Raw genomic sequence first — 19174 nt, 5'->3', positions numbered from 1 at the left:
CGGATGCAACATGAGGTGTGACTGTGCAAAATAAAACAAAGGATGTTGAAAGGAAGTTCTATAACACTTGCTTGTTCTTTGGGTGTGGGGGAATGCATTTAGTCTTTCAGGAACGTCAAGACTCTGCTTCTTATTTACACATCTTGGCTATCAAAATCTGCTATAAGTGTGCCAGTGGAGACTTGCAGAGGCCATTGAAGCCCTGACATCAAAGAATCTGTTCCACCCACACTTCAAATTCTCACTTAAATTGGGATTTTTGTTCTATGATGAGTGGCCAGTTCATGATGTTACGACCCACCCATTTATCTTTATACTTCCTTTCCAAGAACATCATGATCTCTAAGGTGTTATTAAAAGGATCAAAGGAAGAAGCTTCTCCAACCTGGAGGAATCCAGTAAAGGTCCACATCTATTTCTCTGTGATTTGGGGCTCTGCTGGAGAACATACAGTGTCCTTTTGATACCAAGATGTCCATCCGAAGTCATGTACTTCTTGCAATCTGTGTTTTCCTGTTCCTTACACCTGGAGGTATGTTCTTTTTGCAAGAGTTGGGAAAAGCACTGTCAGCCAAGGGAGGCAGGTTAAGAAAAGGAAAATGCAACTTAGGTAGTTTCATACTGAAATATGAACCAAACCAAATTTATGCTTTGTCCACAGAATCTGAACTTAGCCAATGAAATGGCCCTTCTTCTGTTCTCTCCCTCTGTTGCACCTTAATGGAAAGACTGTTGCTAGGTGGCAACTGAGGGAGAGGGTGAGCCAAGGGCAGCTGTTGTTGCAGTGAAGCTGATCAGAGAATCAGAGAATCTTTGAGTTGGAAGGGACCCAAGAGTCATCTAGTCCAACTCCCTGCAATCAATGATGGAGTGGCCCTGCTTCACATCTCTTTCTTTACTGCAGCCTGTTAGAATCTGTTAAACATTTTATCTATTTAAGCAACTCTCCCTAATATTCAAGCAGGGAAACTGACTCCTTTACCTGGTAGAGATACTTTGCAAATAGAAAATAAAACTCAAGATGTGGGCAAGCCTTCTGTAGCACAAGAAATCTTTAATAAAAACTATTTATTTTTAAAAAAGATGAGGGTAAACTATAGGTTCATCTCAAAGCTAGGGGTGGATGGCTCAATGTTTTCCCATCCTGTGCCAACTCCTTTTAATCCCATCTGGGGTCAATTCTTTAAAGAACAAGCCATGAAAAATCCACCCAGCTTTACTTTTACAAGCAGAAAGTCCTTCAGAAGTGGTCTGGGGGCTGCCTCTTTCTCCATTTCTCCATTTAATATTTCACAGTGGCTTAGGGAAACTCCATGGCCATTTGGCTATTACTTTTTAAAAATCTTGTTAATTATTCTATATGATTTCTGCTGTATTTCTGATGCTCTATGATGCTATTGTCATTCATTGTTTCTAAGACACTTTGGGGTTCCTTTGAATGAAAAGTGGCATAAAAATATAATCCATCAATCAAAGCAACCCTCCGCTATTCACAACATTTTTGTTTTCTCTTTTGGAGCAGATGCTCGCCTATGTATAAAATGCATCGTTATGATACCAGGAGTACCATGCAAACACAAAACATGTGAAGTTGATGATGAAGGAATCTGCGTTGGCATCATCACCTATAAAAGTAAGAAACAGCTGCAAAGGTTTTGCCTTGTTTGGGCTCCATGGTCCACATTCCCCTTCTCATTTTCCATATCTTTCAGATTAGTGATACAGCAATGGGGAATAATTCAGGGAAATGCCTTTGTCAGAAGCATAGCTTCAAGCATGCAGTCTGAGCTTTTATGCAGCAAGCTGAGACATTTCTTTCCTGACTGTTGCATAGTTGAAGAGAGTGTGAGTGTAGAAAGGAAGAGAAGGTCTTATTTCCTCCATCACTCAGTGGCGTAGCAAGGTCAGGTGGTAGCCTGGGCAGAAAATTTCTTGGTCCCCCCCCCCAGCACATTGAAATAATTAAAAGAAGGACAAATAAGATACTTACATCACCAGAAAAGAGGGTGTATGACCCAATTCTATAAAACACAGGTCTCTGGTCTCAAACCCTCCATGCATACTTATGTTTCACTGCAATATCCCACTGTATGCAGGTGGGTACCAAGGTCAGCTCACAAAATAAGCATCGCCCCCCTCCTTCCCATATGTGCCTCCTAAACTTGTTTGTGGGTTTCTCTCTACCTTGTAGAGCAGATTTAGGGGCTGTAGAAGAAGGTGGAGAGAGACATGTGTACTTGTATTCAGAATAGCTTTGTTTCCCCAGAGTAATAAACCTTGGACTCAGCTGCATTAGTAAAGAAAAAGCGTTTTATATGCGTTATAACACTATGACACTGGATGGCGCTGTGGAGTCCCATCTTTCTCCAACGTGATTTCCCATTATGAAGTTTACAACACGTTTTCCTAATCATTCATATATATATATATATGTCTCGATTCAGCCCTTTTGTTTCTTAATTTTTCAGCTATCAGTATTACCAGGCTTTTTAATGGAGAGCACCTTGGATATTTTAAGTGAATTCCAGTTAATCATTGTGAGGACTGAGGGTGAGAATGATACATATCTTCACTCTTTTCTCTTTTCCTCTTTCTTCCTCTTCACACCTTGTCTCAGATGAAAAGTTTATAGATAAAATACTCGATTGTGCAAAGAAGGATAAAGTGCGGTGTGAAAATTCTTTACAACGAAACAACATGCTTCAGGAACTCAGGTGCTGTGATGATACTGATTTCTGCAATGCAAGCTTTTAAAACAGGCTGAGAGTCACCTCAAGATTCTGCCTTCCTGCAAAGAATAAACGTTTATTCTGTTCCCCCTCAGCTTGTCAACCTTTCTTGTTTTTTCCTTTCTTTCAAATATACTATATGCACTGATGTCCAAGATGGGGGGTGGGTATTATTTTGGCTGCAGTATCTGATAGAACCCCAAACAGATCAGAGCCCGCCAAACTTGAAGCATGGGAAGTCCCAACAAAATATTTATAATTTAGGCTGAATATTTGGACTATTTGATATGTATTTGTTTAATTTTGAACATTCTATGTAATTTGATTGGATTGTTAAAAGGTGAAATGATTTAAAAAGGAAAAAACAGCATGAAAGGTGAGATTTTTGGTCACTGTATTCTGCAAAGCTAAACATTTAGGAACACTTGAAACATGAGGGGCTTGTGTTTCAAGAGAATGGTGGGCAGGTGTTATGCACAATGTGTTGATTTCTTGGTTAATCAAAAAGAATTAACTGGCTATATATATATATCACTCGCTCTTATTTCCTCTACTTTCAAAACTTTCATCAACTCTGTATTTTTTTTAATCAAAACTTATGTTTCAAGCCATCAATTCAGCTTCTTACTACACAGCGCCTTTGGGCTTTTTCAAGTGGGATCTATGAACTTCTGACTCAGACTTTACAGATCCTTCCCTTCACCCCACTCCATCCCTTTCAGCCCTATGAATTCTGAAATTGAATTTTTCTACCTATATATTGACACCTGCCAACTTTTAAAATTAATTCTGGTGTTGTGGGAATGGAACCCCCACTTGTGCAGGGGTTCCATTCCCAGCTGCCCCATGCATCAGCGAAACACACGTAATTCTGTCCCTCCCTTTTCTGCCCCCACCCTGCCCTGCCCTCACCTCACTCCCTTCTGGTGCCAAAAATGCTGCTCATGTCAGCAGCTCCACATGTGCTGATTGTGTGCAAGAAGATGGTGCCTGCATTTATTTCTGTACTCTGATGTAATATATACACCAAACTCCCAGTCAATAGGGAATACAGACACAGCTCATTGGAGAGCACCTTGGATATTTTATGTGAAATCCAGTTAATCATTGTCGTGGTGGTGGTCATGACCCAAACATTCACGCTTTTCTCTCTTCCTCTTCCCTCCTTTCCACCCCTTGTCTCGGTTACTGGCAAAATACTTGGTTGCAAGACGGATAAGTCTTTGAAGTGTGGTTCTATAACTTATAAGCCAGAGCTCATCACCCATTATGAACTCCAGTGCTGCAGGGGTAAGGATTTATGCAATGCAAAACTGTAAGACAGGCTGAAAGCAACGTCAAGATTCTACACTCCTGCAAACAATAAACGTTTATGCTGTTTCCCCCTGGCTTGTCAATTTTTCTTGTTTTTGTTTTAATTGAGCTATGAGAAGTGGTCTAGTGGTCTGGGAAAGCAGGCAGGGGCTGGGGGTTCGAAAGAGAAAGTACTATCCCCCCCCCCATGAGTACAGTTTGGCCACTGTGTTCTACAAAGCTGGGACGTGGGTGGCGCTGTGGGTTAAAACACAGAGACTTGCTGATCAGAAGGTCGGTGGTTTGAATCCCTACAACGGAGTGAGCTCCCGTTGCTCAGTCCCAGCTCCTGCCAACCTAGCAGTTCGAAAGCACGTCAAAGTGCAAGTAGATAAATAGGTACCGCTCCGGCAGGAAGATAAACGGTGTTTCCATGCACTGCTCTGGTTCGCCAGAAGCGGCTTAGTTATGATGGCCACATGACCCAGAAGCTGTATGCCGGATCCCTCGGCCAATAAAGCAAGATGAGCGCAGCAACCCCAGAGTCAGTCACGACTGGACCTAATGGTCAGGCGTCCCTTTACCTTATTCTACAAAGCTAAGCATTTAGGGACTCTGAATAGACAACAGGATGCTGGACTGGACTGGCCATGCCATTAGCCACAACACTTGTGGGGGAGGATTTTTTAAAAAATAAATAAAGCTCACCTTCTTAAACTGCTAGTGAATCTGGGACAGGGAGCTCCCTTAAACACTACTAGAGTCATTGATCTTCAAAGCTCTTGGGGGAGTCAGGGGTGTAGTGTACTTTCCAGGCACATTTTCAAAGGTTTATGGGCAGGGATAAAGAGGAAGTGGTTGGAACAATAGATATGATGCTTGGAGTCAGGAGGGATTACCTAGCCCTCACGTTGTGAGTGAGAATATCCACACTGAATTGGATGGAATGACCAATTAAGAAGCAGTTACCATATTTTTTGCTCTATAAGACGCACTTTTTCCCTCCTAAAAAGTAAGTGGAAATGTGTGTGTGTGTTATGGAGTGAATGCAGGCTGCGCAGCTATCCCAGAAGCCAGAACAGCGAGAGGGATCGCTGTGAGCGCTCCCTCTCACTGTTCTAGCTTCTGGCTTAGCCACGCGAAGCCTCTTCAGGGCATGGGGAGCCTTCATCCCGCTGCCCTGAAGAGGCTGCGCAGCTATCCCAGAAGCCAGAACAACGATCCTTCTCGGTGTTCTGGCTTCTGGGATTCAGAACATATTTTTTTTCTTGTTTTCCTCCTCCAAAAACTAGGTGCGTCTTATGGTCTGGGGCGTCTTATAGAGCGAAAAATACGGTACATATTAAATTGCTTTGCAATTTATCAGCCATGCCATGCTATTTCAAAATGAGAAGGTGCCCTCTGTTCACGTTCCCTTTGTTCCCTTGTGACTTCAATCCAAGAAATGGGGGAAATCCCCCACCTGATTCCCAAGAACTTCTGATTCCTCATCTGTCAGCTATATAGAGAGAATTATTCAACACATCCACCCCAATAAACTGTTCCTTTAGCATAGCCCCTACTCCCTGGAAGTGCCTACCCATTAATATTTCTCAGAGACACCCTCTCTGTAACTCTATCTAATGTCTTATCAGTATTTTTAATGAATATTTTATATGTCCTTATGAAAACTACAGGGGTTTTTGTCAAATAGGTGGTAGAGAAATCTTGTCAAACTGACACAATTAAAATACTTTGGCCATCCTGGCTAGGGCAGCTGGCAGCTGAAGTCCAACAACATCTGGAAGAGATTCTCCATCCATAGCTGTCAACGTTTCCCTTTTTTTAAGGGAAATTCCCTTATTCCAAATAGGATTCCTTTCAAGAAAAGGGAAAAGTTGACAGCTATGTCTCCCTCTCTGTTCTGAGAAGAGTCATAGCCAAGTACAGGCTTAGTATATATGGGGCACCGTGTTCATATCTTGGATTTCTTCTCTTGTCTTTTCTTTTGATGTGATCTATTGGCAAACACAAACTAGAGATGGCACAGTGCTCTAGCCAATGGTGATGGCAGCAACCCCATTGGGCACTTGTTTAATATATGTTGTGCCTGTCTTAGCTGTTCTCTGTTCCCATCAGCCCTAGCAGATGGTGGGCCACGCTGGAGGCACATTTTGGGATGAGCCCATAGTGTCATAAACATAATATACTTGCCCTTCTAATTAGCAATATTTTTCACATGCTCTGTGAGGATGCTGTCCTCAACACCAGCTTTCCTTTTTGTGAGTGAATGGAATCGTTCACATATGACCACAGAGCTATTGGCTCCTACAGGAGGCAGCTGTGGCCACCAGCTTAGGTGCCTTTGAAAGAGAACTGGTCAAATTCATGGAGTGGGAGGCCAACAATGACCATTAGCTATGATTGAGGTATATGCTTTGCCTCCATGGTCAGTTGCTGGAAACTGCAGGAGGGCAGAGTGCTCTTGTGTTTGGGTCCTCCTTGCCGTTTACCTGCAGGCATCTTGTTGGTCCCTATTAGAACAGGATGTTGGACTAGATAAAATATTGGCCTGATCCAGGAGACTCTTCTTATGTTTATAAACTTTCTACCATATTTTGTAACCCAAGGTTTCAGCCTGAGTTTTTCTTGCTGCTGTATGCGAAAACACATGAATCTGACCTTTGGAGATTGTAAGTAAAACCATTTTAACTTACTAAACGGTGTGGTTTATTAAATATTACAGAAGGTAGAAAGGGGAAACACTGTAATTGACTTAGAATGGGATCTCTAGAAGATCTAACAGCCCATATTCCCATGCTTTACTGCTGTATTTTTAAAACACTGTGGGGGGGCTCTTTATTACCAGAGAGTCTTCAGTTCCCTGTTTGAATTTAGGGCTCCAGTAAATTCTTTCCAATTAACTAAATAATCAACACACTGTCCGTAATAAATTTACCCACCATTCTCTTGAAACCAAAGCCCCTTGGGTTTTCAGTGTTCCTAAATGCTTAGCTTTGTAGAATATTTTCCATTTTAAACCCCCAGCCCCTGCCTGCTAGCCCGGACCACTAGACCAATTCACATAGAAGAATTAAAACAAAACAATAAAAAAAATTGACAAGCCAAGGGGAAACAGCACAAACTTTTATTGTTTGCAGGAGTGTAGAATCTTGATGTTGCTTTCAGCCTGTCTTACAATTTTCCATTGCATAAATCCTTACCCCTGCAGCAGTGGAGTTCATAATGGGTTACGATCTCTGGCTTATAAGCTATAGAACCACACTTCGGAGAATTAGCCTTCCTGCAACCAAGTACTTTCCCAGAAACTTTCCCATCTGAGACAAGGGGTGAAAGGGAGGAAAGAGGAAGAGAAAAAAGAGTGAATGTTTGGGTCATGACCACCACCACAACAATGAGTAACTGGATTTCACATAAAATATCCAAGGTGCTCTCCAATGAGTTGTGTCTGTATTCCCTATTGACTGGGAGTTTGGTGTATACAGTGGTACCTCGGGTTACAGACGCTTCAGGTTACAGACTCTGCTAACCCAGAAATAGTACCTCAGGTTAAGAACTTTGCTTCAGGATGAGAACAAAAAATCGCACAGCAGCAGCGCGGTGGCAGAGGGAGGCCCCATTAGCTAAAGTGGTACCTCAGGTTAAGAACGGATCTCCAGACCGAATTAAGTTCTTAACCCGAGGCACCACTGTATATAGTAAAATAAAAGGTAAAGGACCCCTGGACGGTTAAGTCCAGTCAAAGGCGACTATGGAGTTGCGGCGCCCATCTCACTTTCAGGCCGAGGGAGCCGGCGTTTGCCCACAGACAGCTTTCTGGCTCATGTGACCAGCATGACTAAACCACTTCAGAGCACAGAAACAATAACAGGCACCGCCCTACCTGTGCACAATCAGCCCACGAGGGGCTGCTGTCAATGTGGCATTTTTGGCACCAGAAGGGGGTGAGGTGAGGGCAGCACAGGGGTGGAGAAGGGAAGGACACAATTACATATGTTTTGCTGGTGCATGTGGCAGCTGGGAATGGAATCCCTGCACAAGTGAGGAGTTGCCTGTAGTCAGGTAATGCTGATGCTATTCTCAGTATAGGCACACATGTTCCACCCTCCCCATCCTCGTGCACTCCTAAATCTGCTCTAGAGGGTAGGGGAAAACCTCAGGCATGCATGTGGATAGGAGAGGTGGGGGGAAGATTGTTATGTGAGCAGACCTAGCTACCCACATGCAAACTGGGAAATTGCTGTCAAGGATAAGTGTACATGAGCGCTAATTGGTGTATAAAGTAAGACAAGAGAACCATGTTCCCTAGACTCAGTTAAGATGCACACCCTCTTCTCCAGTGCAGGAGGAAGTGAAGCCTTCACTTCCTTTGCATGCTCACACTCTCTTCAACCATGCAGCAGCCAGGAAAGATGTGTCTGTGCTTATTTTCTCATATATATATATATATATATATATATATATATATATGAATAAAGAAGAGACAGAGGAATTGCAACATAGGACAGGAATTATGGTGGTTAATAAAGTGAAATACCTTGGAATTTGGCTAACAACGAAAAATATAAATTTGTATAAAGATAATTAGAAAATCACATGGAGAGAGATTAAAAAGGATTTAGAAATTTGGAACAGGCGGAAATTATCGGTGATTAAGATGAACATTTTGCCTAGAATGTTATTCTTATTCCAAACAATTCCAGTGATCAAGGGGACAGGACAATGTAGAGAATGGCAAAAAATATTGTCGAGATTCGTCTGGCAGGGAAAGAAGCCAAGGATTAAAATGAAAATATCGATAGATAAAAAAGAAAGAGGTGGGTTTGCCTTACCAGATATGAATCTCTCGTATGTCTCGTATGGTTAAAGGAATGGATAACATTGGAAAATACGGACCTTTTGGATTTAGAAGGTCCTGACAACAGGTACGGGTAGCACTCGTACCTGTGGTATGATAAGGTAAAAGTTCATAAAGGTTTTTTAAATCATGTGATCAGAAGGTCAATTTAAATTTATTGGAAAGGAAAATCCCATGGTGGATATCACCAAGAGAGGTATTGACTGTCAAAAAAGTGAATATGGAAGGAAGGCAAGCCACCTTTGAGGAAATCATTAGAAAAATGGAACAAGGGTTAAAGCTTAAACCATATGATCAAATAGAAGGCATGTTTACAGGTTGGCTGCAATACCATCAGGTGAACGATATACTGAGTGAGGATAAAAGGAAAGCTGGGTTCAAGCTGCATCAAGATTTCAATTAGAATTAATAGAAGGCAGAAGTAAAATATTATCTAAGATGTATGATTTGTTATTAGAATGGTTTACAAAAGATGAAGAGGTGAAAGAAGCAATGATAAAATGGGCTATAGATTTTGGGCATATATTGGGCATATATTGAATTGGATGCATGGCTAAAATTATGGAATGAAAGTATGAAATTCATGGCATGTACGGCTCTAAAAGAAAATTTAATGAAGATGATTTATAGGTGGCATTTGACACCAGTAAAGCTGGCAAAAATATATAGGATGAAGGACAAGAAATGCTGGAAATGCAAAGAGACGAATGGAGATTTCTATCACATGTGGTGGACTTGCGATAAAGTTAAGAATTTTGGGGAGTTGATCTATAACGAACTTAAGAAAATATTTAAATATACCTTTCCCCCCCCAAAAAAAGGCTTTTTTGTTGGGTTTGATGGGGAGGGAGATTAAGAAAATGGACCAAAGACTATCTATGTACACCACAGCTGCGGCAAGGAATATGTTGGCCCAAAATTGGAAACTACAAGAAGTCCCTACCATTGCAGAGTAGCAGATTAAAATGATTAACTACACGGAGTTAGCCAAACTGACCAGCAGGATTCGGGATCAGAATGATCAGAGATTCCAGGAAAGTTGGAGTAAATTTATTGTGTATTTAAAGGATAATTGTAAAAACTTAAAAACACTGGCAGGGCTGAAGTAACTCCTACAATGTATAATATAGATATGAGGATAAAAATTTAAATACGTGACTGAAGAGAATAAGGGATACCCACTGAAGGTAAGGAGGGAAGTCGCAAGCTCGGCAGAGCTAAAAGTGCATATGTGGTTTAATGTATTGTAAAACGACTGTGTAAAGAAAATAATAAAAATTTATTGATAAAAAATAAAATAAAAAAGAAAGACATGTCTGTGCTTGCTGTATACAAGCCCAGACTGCCTGCTTGAAACTATGCTTCTGTATTTTCCATGTGAGTATTCTGCATGTGTTCTCCTTGCTGCTGCATGGAACAACAGATGAATCCAACTTTTGAATCTGTAAGTAAAGCATTTGTAAACTTATCTCTCAGTGTGTGTTTTGTTCAGTGCTCAGTGGAATAAATGGGATATTAAAACAGGTTTAATAGCCTGTTCCTAGTTGTACTGCTGCACAAATTGTGACATGATTTTAAACTCTCCTGGGTCTTTCTGTGTGCTCTTTTTATCTAGGTATCTTGCTGGCTCTTCTCTTGTTCACCCACACACATGGGTCACCAGAATCTAATTTTTCCACCCCACACTTCGTGCTACATGGAATTTCACCCAGAGCATTCCCCTAACATATCACAATATTGACATGTACATAGCCAAGAATCTTTCCATGTTTTTCCTACTGTTGCTGGAAACATTATAAACTCCTAAATGCTGAGGCATGTGATAAGGGCATTTCTGTGACCTCTTTCCCTTTATTGCATCACTAAGCCAAAATAAATGGAACTTAAGGAGAAGGGGGAGGTGGAGCCCAAAGACAGGACAACCTTAGCTGCTGGTTCTTACTTGTATATATGAGGAGGGCCATGCAGGGGCTTCCATCTTTAGTTTCACAGGTTTGGAGGTTGCATGGGATTTCTGGTATAATGGTTATGCAGTGTAGACAGACGATAGCATCTGCTCCAAAAGACAAAACCAAAATCCCATGTGAATAAATGACGGTGGTTTTGTAGCCATTTCATTGGAGGTCTTCATATTCTCACCAACAAAGTAAGTTTGGAAAATCCTGACTTGGGTTAGTAATAGTCGAGGACCATGGACATATTTACACTCAGGAGAAACTGAGACAGGGAACACACAACAACCAAACACACATCACAACTTGTTCTGTGGGTAACACATAGGGTTATTCTTTCAAACCTAATTCCATCAATGAGAGCGGGAGGGGATGACACTTTGGCAGCCCCTAGGTTACAAACCATGTTGATTTGATGATCCCATCCATTTGCAACATAAGGAATGTTCACCAGCAGTGCACTTTGAGAAAAGAAATGGTTCCCTATCTTGCTTTCAGAATTCCTGATGTACAGACATTGGGAAAACAACAACAGGGACTGGCTCAGCTCTCTTCTCTTATTTCTGTACAATGTATCTGATAGCTTTAAAATTGCTGCCCCCATAAGCACATAGGGGCAGGCATCCCTTTCGCCATACAATTCCGCAGGAAGGGAAAGAACATGACCACAGAACTGTTCTAAGCAGTTGTAAAATGTTAAAGGGAGAAAGAGGCAGCCCCCAGACCACCTCTTCAGAACTTCATATTTCTGCTTGTAAAGCTGGGTGGATTTCTGATGGCTTGTTCCTCACACAATAGGCACCAAATGGGCGCCACCCCAGGAGGGAAATATATTGATCCACCCATCCCCAGCTCTTAGATGATGGAACCTATTGTCCTGAGACAAAGGTTTTTGAGAGCGGAAGCAGTAAGGCCTACACAATCATTCAAGCCTGCTAACTGCTAACTGTTAACAGCAAACTGCTAAGTCACTTACAGATAGGTAGCCGTGTTGGTCTGCCATAGTCAAAATAAAAAAAATCCTTCCAATAGCACCTTTAAGACCAACTAAGTTAGTTCTTGGTATGAGCTTTCGTGTGCAAGCACACTTCTTCAGATACACTGAAACAGAAGTTGCCAGATCCTTCTATATAGTGAAAAGGTGGGGAGGGGTATTACTCAGAAGGGTGGTGGGAATGGGAGATTGGCAGATAGCTGAGATGAGCCTGCTGACGACTCTTAACGACTGTAATAGGTCTAACAGGAAAAGGCAAGGGGTGAGAAGGTGAGAAATGGCCATTACTCATGCCATTTCTCACCTTCTCACCCCTTGCCTTTTCCTGTAAGACCTATTACAGTCGTTAAGAGTCGTCAGCAGGCTCATCTCAGCTATCTGCCAATCTCCCATTCCCACCACCCTTCTGAGTAATACCCCTCCCCACCTTCTCACTATATAGAAGGATCTGGCAACTTCTGTTTCAGTGTATCTGAAGAAGTGTGCTTGCACACGAAAGCTCATACCAAGAACTAACTTAGTTGGTCTTAAAGGTGCTACTGGAAGGATTTTTTTTATTTTGCTAAGTCACTGTGACCCATGACTCATCTTGAGTGAAGACTCATTCTCCCTACAAAAGTAGCCAGCCAGTGTGTGTCTCAGCTAGGTGTGTGTGTGTTGCGTTGTTGCAGACAGAGTGGCTCCAGGACTCTAGTAAATCAGTAACTAAGACTGTGCCTCTGTGAAGAGTCAGATAGCTGCTATGAGCACTCTGTGTATACTCTTTAACTATGCTGTTTATGAACAACTTTATTTTCTCGAGTAAAAGTTTTATTCTGTTTATGAAGAAGACTCTGCTTTGATTAATTTACCGCTGCACGACACCGATAGCCTGCTCAAATCTTGAGTCTTATTTTCTACTAGCAAAGTATCTTTACTCAGAAAAGCCCTGACACACAAATTTAAATATTAGGGAGAGTGGCTTAAATAAATAAATTTGAGCAGACTAGCAGGCTGCAGTAAAGGAAGAGATGTGAAGCAGGGCCACTTCATCATTGATTGCAGGGGGTTGGACTAGATGAGCCTTGGGTCCCTTCCAACTCTAAGATTCTCTGATCAGTTCTACTGCAACAACAGCTGCCCTTGGTTCACCCTCTCCCTCAGTTATCACCTAGGAACAGTCTTTCCATTCAGGTGCAACAGAGGGAGAGAACAGAAGAAGGGCCATTTCATTGGCTAAGTTCAGATTTTAAGGAGGGCCAGGGTTAAGTGTGGTTTGGTTCAGTATTAAACTACCTAAGTTGCATTTGCCTTCTCTCTTAGGCCTGTCAACCTGCACTTAAGCTGCCTCCCTTGGCTGACACTGCTTTTCCCAGCTTTTGCAAAAAGAACATACCTCCAGGTGTAAGGAACAGGAAAACAGAGATTGCCAGAAGTACTTGACTTGGGATGGACATCTTGGTATCAAAAGGTGTGTTCTCCAGCAGAGCTCCAAATCACAGAGGACTAGATGTGGACCTTCACTAGATTCCTCCAGGGTGGAGAAGCTTCTTCCTTTGATCCTTTTAACAACAGCCTAGAGATCATGGTGTCCTCGGAAAGGGACTATAAAGATAAATGAGTGGGCCATAACATCATGAACTGGCCACTCATCACAGAACAAAAATCCCAATTTAAGTGAGAACTTGAAGTGTGGGTGGAACAGATTCTTTGATGTCAGGGCTTCAATGGCCTCTGCAAGTCTCCACTGGCACACCTGCCACTTTTAGGACCAAAAAACTGCAGGACAAGATCTGTAATCATCAATATTTTCACTTCTTGCACACTAATCTATGGATGGTGGTTTTAATATTTATATTTTACTGTAATTAAATTGTAGAAATGTCCATTTTAACACCACAAACAAGGCTATATTTACATTGCAACCTTGGACATGCCTATTCAACAGTAAGCCCCATTGAGTTCAATGAGCCTTTCTCCTCAGGTGCATACAGGATTGCAGCCTCACTGTATACAAAAGACGGAGGTAACAATCTTGTAGCAGATTTTGATAGTAAAAGGTAAAGGTACCCCTGATCGTTAGGTCCAGTCGCGGACAACTCTGGGGCTGAGCGCTCATCTTGCTCTATAGGCCGAGGGAGCCGGCGTTTGTCAGCAGACAGCTTCCGGGTCATGTGGCCAGCATGACTAAGCCGCTTCTGGCAAACCAGAGCAGCGCACGGAAACGCCATTTACCTTCCCGCTGGAGTGGTACCTATTTATCTACTTGCACTTAACATGCTTTTGAACTACTAAATGGGCAGAAGCTGCACCAAACAACGGGAGCAGTGACTGAGTCTCAGGGTTCCTGAAAGATTAAATGCATTTCCCCCACCTAATGAAGGACGGACTTACAATGTCCTCTGTTTTGTTATGTATTGAAGAAACCAGGGAATCAGCTCTATTGAACTCAGCAGTGCTGATTTCTGAGTAGACCCATACAGGATCACAGTTTTATTGTTGCAAATGCACAAGTTTATCTTGTTGAGTTGCTGCCAGGTTTCACTGAATGAACATGAAGATTACATTTCATAATGGTAAAGGTAATGTCCAAAATATTTAGTAATACAGTCATACTTTGGAAGCCAAATGGAAAAGGAAGGGTGATAGTAGTAATGGGGGACTTCAATTACCCGGATATTTGTTGGATGTCAAACTCAGCCAAGAGCATAAGGTCAAACAGATTCCTCACTGGCCTTGCAGACACCTTTGTTGTCCAGAAAGTGGGAGAAGCAACAAAAGGAACAGCCATTTTAGATCTGGTCCTAACCAATGTTGATGACCTGGTTAGTGGGGTAGAAGTGGAAGGATCATTAGGCGCGAGTGATCATGCTCTTCGGAAGTTTACTACACAGCGGAAAGGAGCAGCCAAGCATACTAGGACTCAATTTCTTTTTTTCTTTTTTTTTATAAATGATATTTATTCCAGATTTAAGATTCCAAAAAAGAAAAAGAAAAACCATACAAAATACAAAGAAAGCTTTAACCATAACAAAGCAAGACATAAACAAGTAAAAAAAGAACAATAAGATAAAAAAGAAAACTTAACAAAAAATATAAAAATACATTAAATTAAAATAAAACAAAAACAGATTAAACCTTTACATAGCCTTTTCCCTTTACTTATTTCCATGACCTCCTCACACCTCCCAGTTTTGTATTCTAGTTCAAATCGTATTTCCAGCAAATCCTTCTAACCTTATTTTTATTTACGTATTTTAAAATTAAAATAATATGATTAGACCTCCTCTAATTCATCGATTTCATCAACTCATTTTTACTCAGTCCATTATATCGTATCTACCAGAACAACCTAATATTCTTTTTCCAACCTCCTTCTAACATTCTTTTATGTTGCAATACTTTTGAAGATATATTTTGAATTTTTTCCAATCTTCTTCCATCGACCCTTCTCCCTGGTCTCGAATTCTGCCGGTCATCTCAGCCAGTTCCATGTAGTCCATCACTTTCATCTGCCCGTACTAGGACTCAATTTCTTGACTTTAAGAAAGCCGACTTCATAAAACTTAGGGAAGTGCTGGGTGAGATCCCATGGACAGTAATACTAAAAGGAAAGGGAGTTCATGATGGCTGGGAGTTTGTTAAGAGGGAGATAGTAAAAGCACAATTTCAGGCAATACCAATGAGACGGAAACATGGAAGGTGCCTAAAGAAGCCAGGGTGGCTATCTAAAGAACTTTTAACTGAGTTAAGATTAAAAAAGGATGTGTACAAAAAATGGAAAAGGGGGGAAACCACCAAAGAGGAATTCAAACAAATAGCCAGCACGTGTAGACACAAAGTCAGAAAAGCTAAAGCACAGAATGAACTCAGGCTTGCTAGAGAGGTTAAAAGCAACAAAAAAGGCTTTTATGGGTATGTTCGTAGCAAAAGGAAGAACAAAGAAACAGTGGGGTCACTCAGAGGAGAAGATGGTGAAATGCAAACAGGGGACACAGAAAGGGCTGAACTCCTCAATGCCTTCTTTGCCTCAGTCTTCTCCGATAAAGAAAACAATGCCCGACCTGAAGAATTTGGAGCAAATGATTCAGCAGAGGAAACACAGCCCAGAATAACCAAGGAGATAGTACAAGAATACCTGGCTAGTTTAGATGTATTCAAGTCTCCAGGGCCAGATGAACTGCATCCAAGAGTATTAAAAGAACTGGCAGATGTGATCTCAGAACCACTGGCAGTCATCTTTGAGAATTCCTGGAGAACAGGCGAAGTCCCAGCAGACTGGAGGAGGGCAAATGTTGTCCCTATTTTCAAAAAGGGGGAAAGAGAGGACCCAAATAATTACCACCCAGTCAGTCTGACATCAATACCAGGGAAGATTCTGGAGCAGATCATTAAGCAAACAGTCTGTGAGCACCTAGAAAGGAATGCTGTGATCACCAATAGTCAGCATGGATTTCTGAAAAATAAGTCATGTCAGACTAACCTGATCTCGTTTTTTGACAGAATTACAAGCCTGGTAGATGAAGGGAACACAGTGGATGTAGCCTACCTTGATTTCAGCAAGGCATTTGACAAGGTGCCCCATGATATTCTTGTAAAGAAGCTGGTAAAATGCGGTCTTGACTATGCTACCACTCAGTGGATTTGTAACTGGCTGACTGACCGAACCCAAAGGGTGCTCATCAATGGTTCCTCTTCATCCTGGAGAAGAGTGACTAGTGGGGTGCCACAGGTCTTGGGCCCAGTCTTATTCAACATCTTTATGAACGACTTGGATGATGGACTCAAGGGCATCCTGGTCACATTTGCAGATGACACCAAACTGGGAGGGGTGGCTAACACCCCAGAGGACAGGATCACACTTCAAAACGACCTTGACAGATTAGAGAACTGGGCCAAAACTAACAAGATGAATTTTAACAGGGAGAAATGTAAAGTATTGTTTGACCGATTTTTGAAAACAAATGGATTACAAAAAATCTCTCAAGAAAATAAATTAATGCTGAACTATAAAATAACTGAACAGGAGGTAGAAGGTGCCATTCAGAATATGCAACTAGGTAAATCTCCAGGACCGGATGGACTGACTTCTAGATACTACAGATCCTTAAAAGAATGGTTAGTACAACCTTTAAAGGAAGTCTGCAATGAAATAATGGGTGGGAAAAGGGCACCAGAGTCGTGGAAAGAAGCATATATTACACTTGTACCGAAAACAGAGACTGAAAAGACGCAGCTTAAGAACTACCGCCCCATATCACTGCTCAATGTGGATTATAAGATCTTTGCAGACATTTTGGCCAAAAGGCTAAAAAGAGTGCTAGTGGAAGAGATACATAAAGATCAAGCAGGCTTTCTCCCGGGTAGACATTTGTCTGATAATGTGAGAAACATAATCAATATTTTAGAAAAACTACAAGTGAATATAAATACTAAGGCAGTTTTGATATTTGTGGACGTGGAGAAAGCTTTTGACAACATTTCTTGGAGTTTCATGAAGAAGAACCTACAGGGGATGGGGGTAGGCCAAGGCTTTGAAAACGGTATAAGTGCAATTTATTCAGAACAAAAGGCTAAATTAATAGTAAATAACGTGGTGACGGAGGAATTTAAGATAGAAAAAGGGACACGACAAGGTTGCCCAATCTCCCCATTGCTTTTTATATCGGTCCTGGAGGTCCTGCTGAATATGATTAGAAGGGACCAATTGGTTAAAGGTATACAAGTCGGAGCTAAACAGTACAAATTGAGAGCATTTGCAGATGACTTAGTATTGACATTACAGGAGCCAGAATCTAGTACTAAAAGGGTTTTGGAACTGATTCAAGAATTTGGTCAGGTTGCAGGATTTAAACTGAATAAGTTAAAAACAAAGGTCTTAGAGAAAAATTTAACAGAGATTGAGAGAGAGAGGTTTCAGAATGAGACAGGTTTAACAGTGGTTAAGAAAGTGAAATACCTGGGGATTAACATGACAGCTAAAAATGGGAATCTCTTTAAAGACAATTATGAAAAATGCTGGACTGAAGTGAAAAAAGATTTAGAAATCTGGTCAAATTTGAAGCTTTCCCTGCTAGGCCGTATTGCTGCGATAAAAATGAATGTATTGCCTAGAATGTTGTTTCTGTTTCAAACATTGCAAATTTTGGACAAAATGGATTGCTTCAAGAAGTGGCAGAGAGATATCTCTAGATTTGTCTGGCAGGGCAAGAAGCCTAGAATAAAATTTAAAATACTAACGGATGTAAAGGAAAGAGGTGGATTTGTCCTGCCAGACCTTAAACTTTATTATGAATCAGCAGCTTTTTGCTGGCTGAAAGAATGGCTGCTTCTTGAAAACACAGACATTTTGGATTTAGAAGGTTTTAATAATGTATTTGGATGGCATGCATATTTGTGGTATGATAAGGTCAAAGCACATAAAGCATTTAAAAACCATATTGTCAGGAAAGCGCTGTTTAATGTTTGGATAAGATATAAGGATTTATTAGAAAACAAAACTCCAAGGTGGCTGTCACCAATGGAAGCGAAAGCCTTGAAAAAGCTCAATATGGAGGCCAAATGGCCGAAATATTGGGAAATTCTGGAACAAGAGGGAGATAGATTGAAACTGCAGAGTTTTGAGAAACTAAAAAACAAAGTGTGAGATTGGCTTCATTATTATCAGATAATGGAGGCATACAATTTGGACAAGAAAATTGGCTTCCAGGTGGAAAAATCAAAATTAGAAACAGAACTGTTAGAACCCAAAACTAAGATTTTGTCAAAGATGTATAACTTGCTGTTGAAATGGAATACTCAGGATGAAACGGTCAAATCTGCTATGATTAAATGGGCACAAGATGTTGGACATAACATAATGATGGCTGACTGGGAACAGTTATGGATCACAGGTATGAAGTTTACGGCATGTAATGCCTTAAGAGAGAATATTATGAAAATGATATACAGGTGGTACATGACACCAGTCAAGCTTGCAAAAATCTATCACTTGCCCGATAATAAATGTTGGAAATGTAAGGAAATTGAAGGTACATTCTTTCACCTTTGGTGGACATGCCCAAGGATTAAGGCTTTCTGGGAGATGATCTATAATGAAATGAAAAAGGTATATAAATATACCTTCTTGAAGAAACCAGAGGCCTTTCTCCTGGGCATGGTCGGCCAATTGGTGCCAAAGAAGGACAGAACTTTCTTTATGCATGCCACAACAGCAGCAAGAATACTTATTGCAAACTATTGGAAGACACAAGATTTACCCTGTTCAGGGAAGCTTTTAATCTGTGATATTTTACTGTATTTTTTGTTTCTATGGAAGCCGCCCAGAGTGGCTGGGGAAACCCAGCCAGATGGGCAGGGTACAAATAAT

The 19174-nt window shown here is 41.2% G+C and overlaps 2 protein-coding genes across 2 annotated transcripts in view; one reads left to right on the top strand and one right to left on the bottom strand.

Annotated features, from left to right (window-relative positions):
- The window catches only part of LOC308472913 (uncharacterized protein), a 445281-nt gene that overhangs the window by 363260 nt on the left and 62847 nt on the right, over positions 1 to 19174 (bottom strand). The gene's annotated exons all lie outside the window — the stretch shown is intronic.
- LOC308473055 (uncharacterized protein) lies at positions 376 to 4111 on the top strand. The gene is made up of 3 exons (XM_080998302.1): positions 376 to 532; positions 1523 to 1633; positions 2618 to 4111. Exons 1-3 carry the CDS (start codon positions 472 to 474, stop codon positions 2752 to 2754), a joined length of 309 nt encoding a protein of 102 aa, XP_080854428.1. The 5' UTR covers positions 376 to 471; the 3' UTR covers positions 2755 to 4111.

Source organism: Podarcis pityusensis (assembly GCF_964106645.2).
Source record: "Podarcis pityusensis genome assembly, chromosome: 3".
Classification (NCBI taxonomy): Eukaryota; Metazoa; Chordata; class Lepidosauria; order Squamata; family Lacertidae; genus Podarcis; species Podarcis pityusensis.
This window is presented reverse-complemented; position numbering and strand designations above follow the sequence as displayed.

Excerpts from the sequence above, each read along its gene's own strand:
- LOC308473055 (XM_080998302.1), top strand. The coding sequence starts at position 472 with ATGTCCATCCGAAGTCATGTACTTCTTGCAATCTGTGTTTTCCTGTTC. Across the intron at positions 533-1,522 it reads CCTGTTCCTTACACCTGGAG|ATGCTCGCCTATGTATAAAA; the intron begins GTATGTTCTTTT and ends CTTTTGGAGCAG. Across the intron at positions 1,634-2,617 it reads TGGCATCATCACCTATAAAA|ATGAAAAGTTTATAGATAAA; the intron begins GTAAGAAACAGC and ends ACCTTGTCTCAG.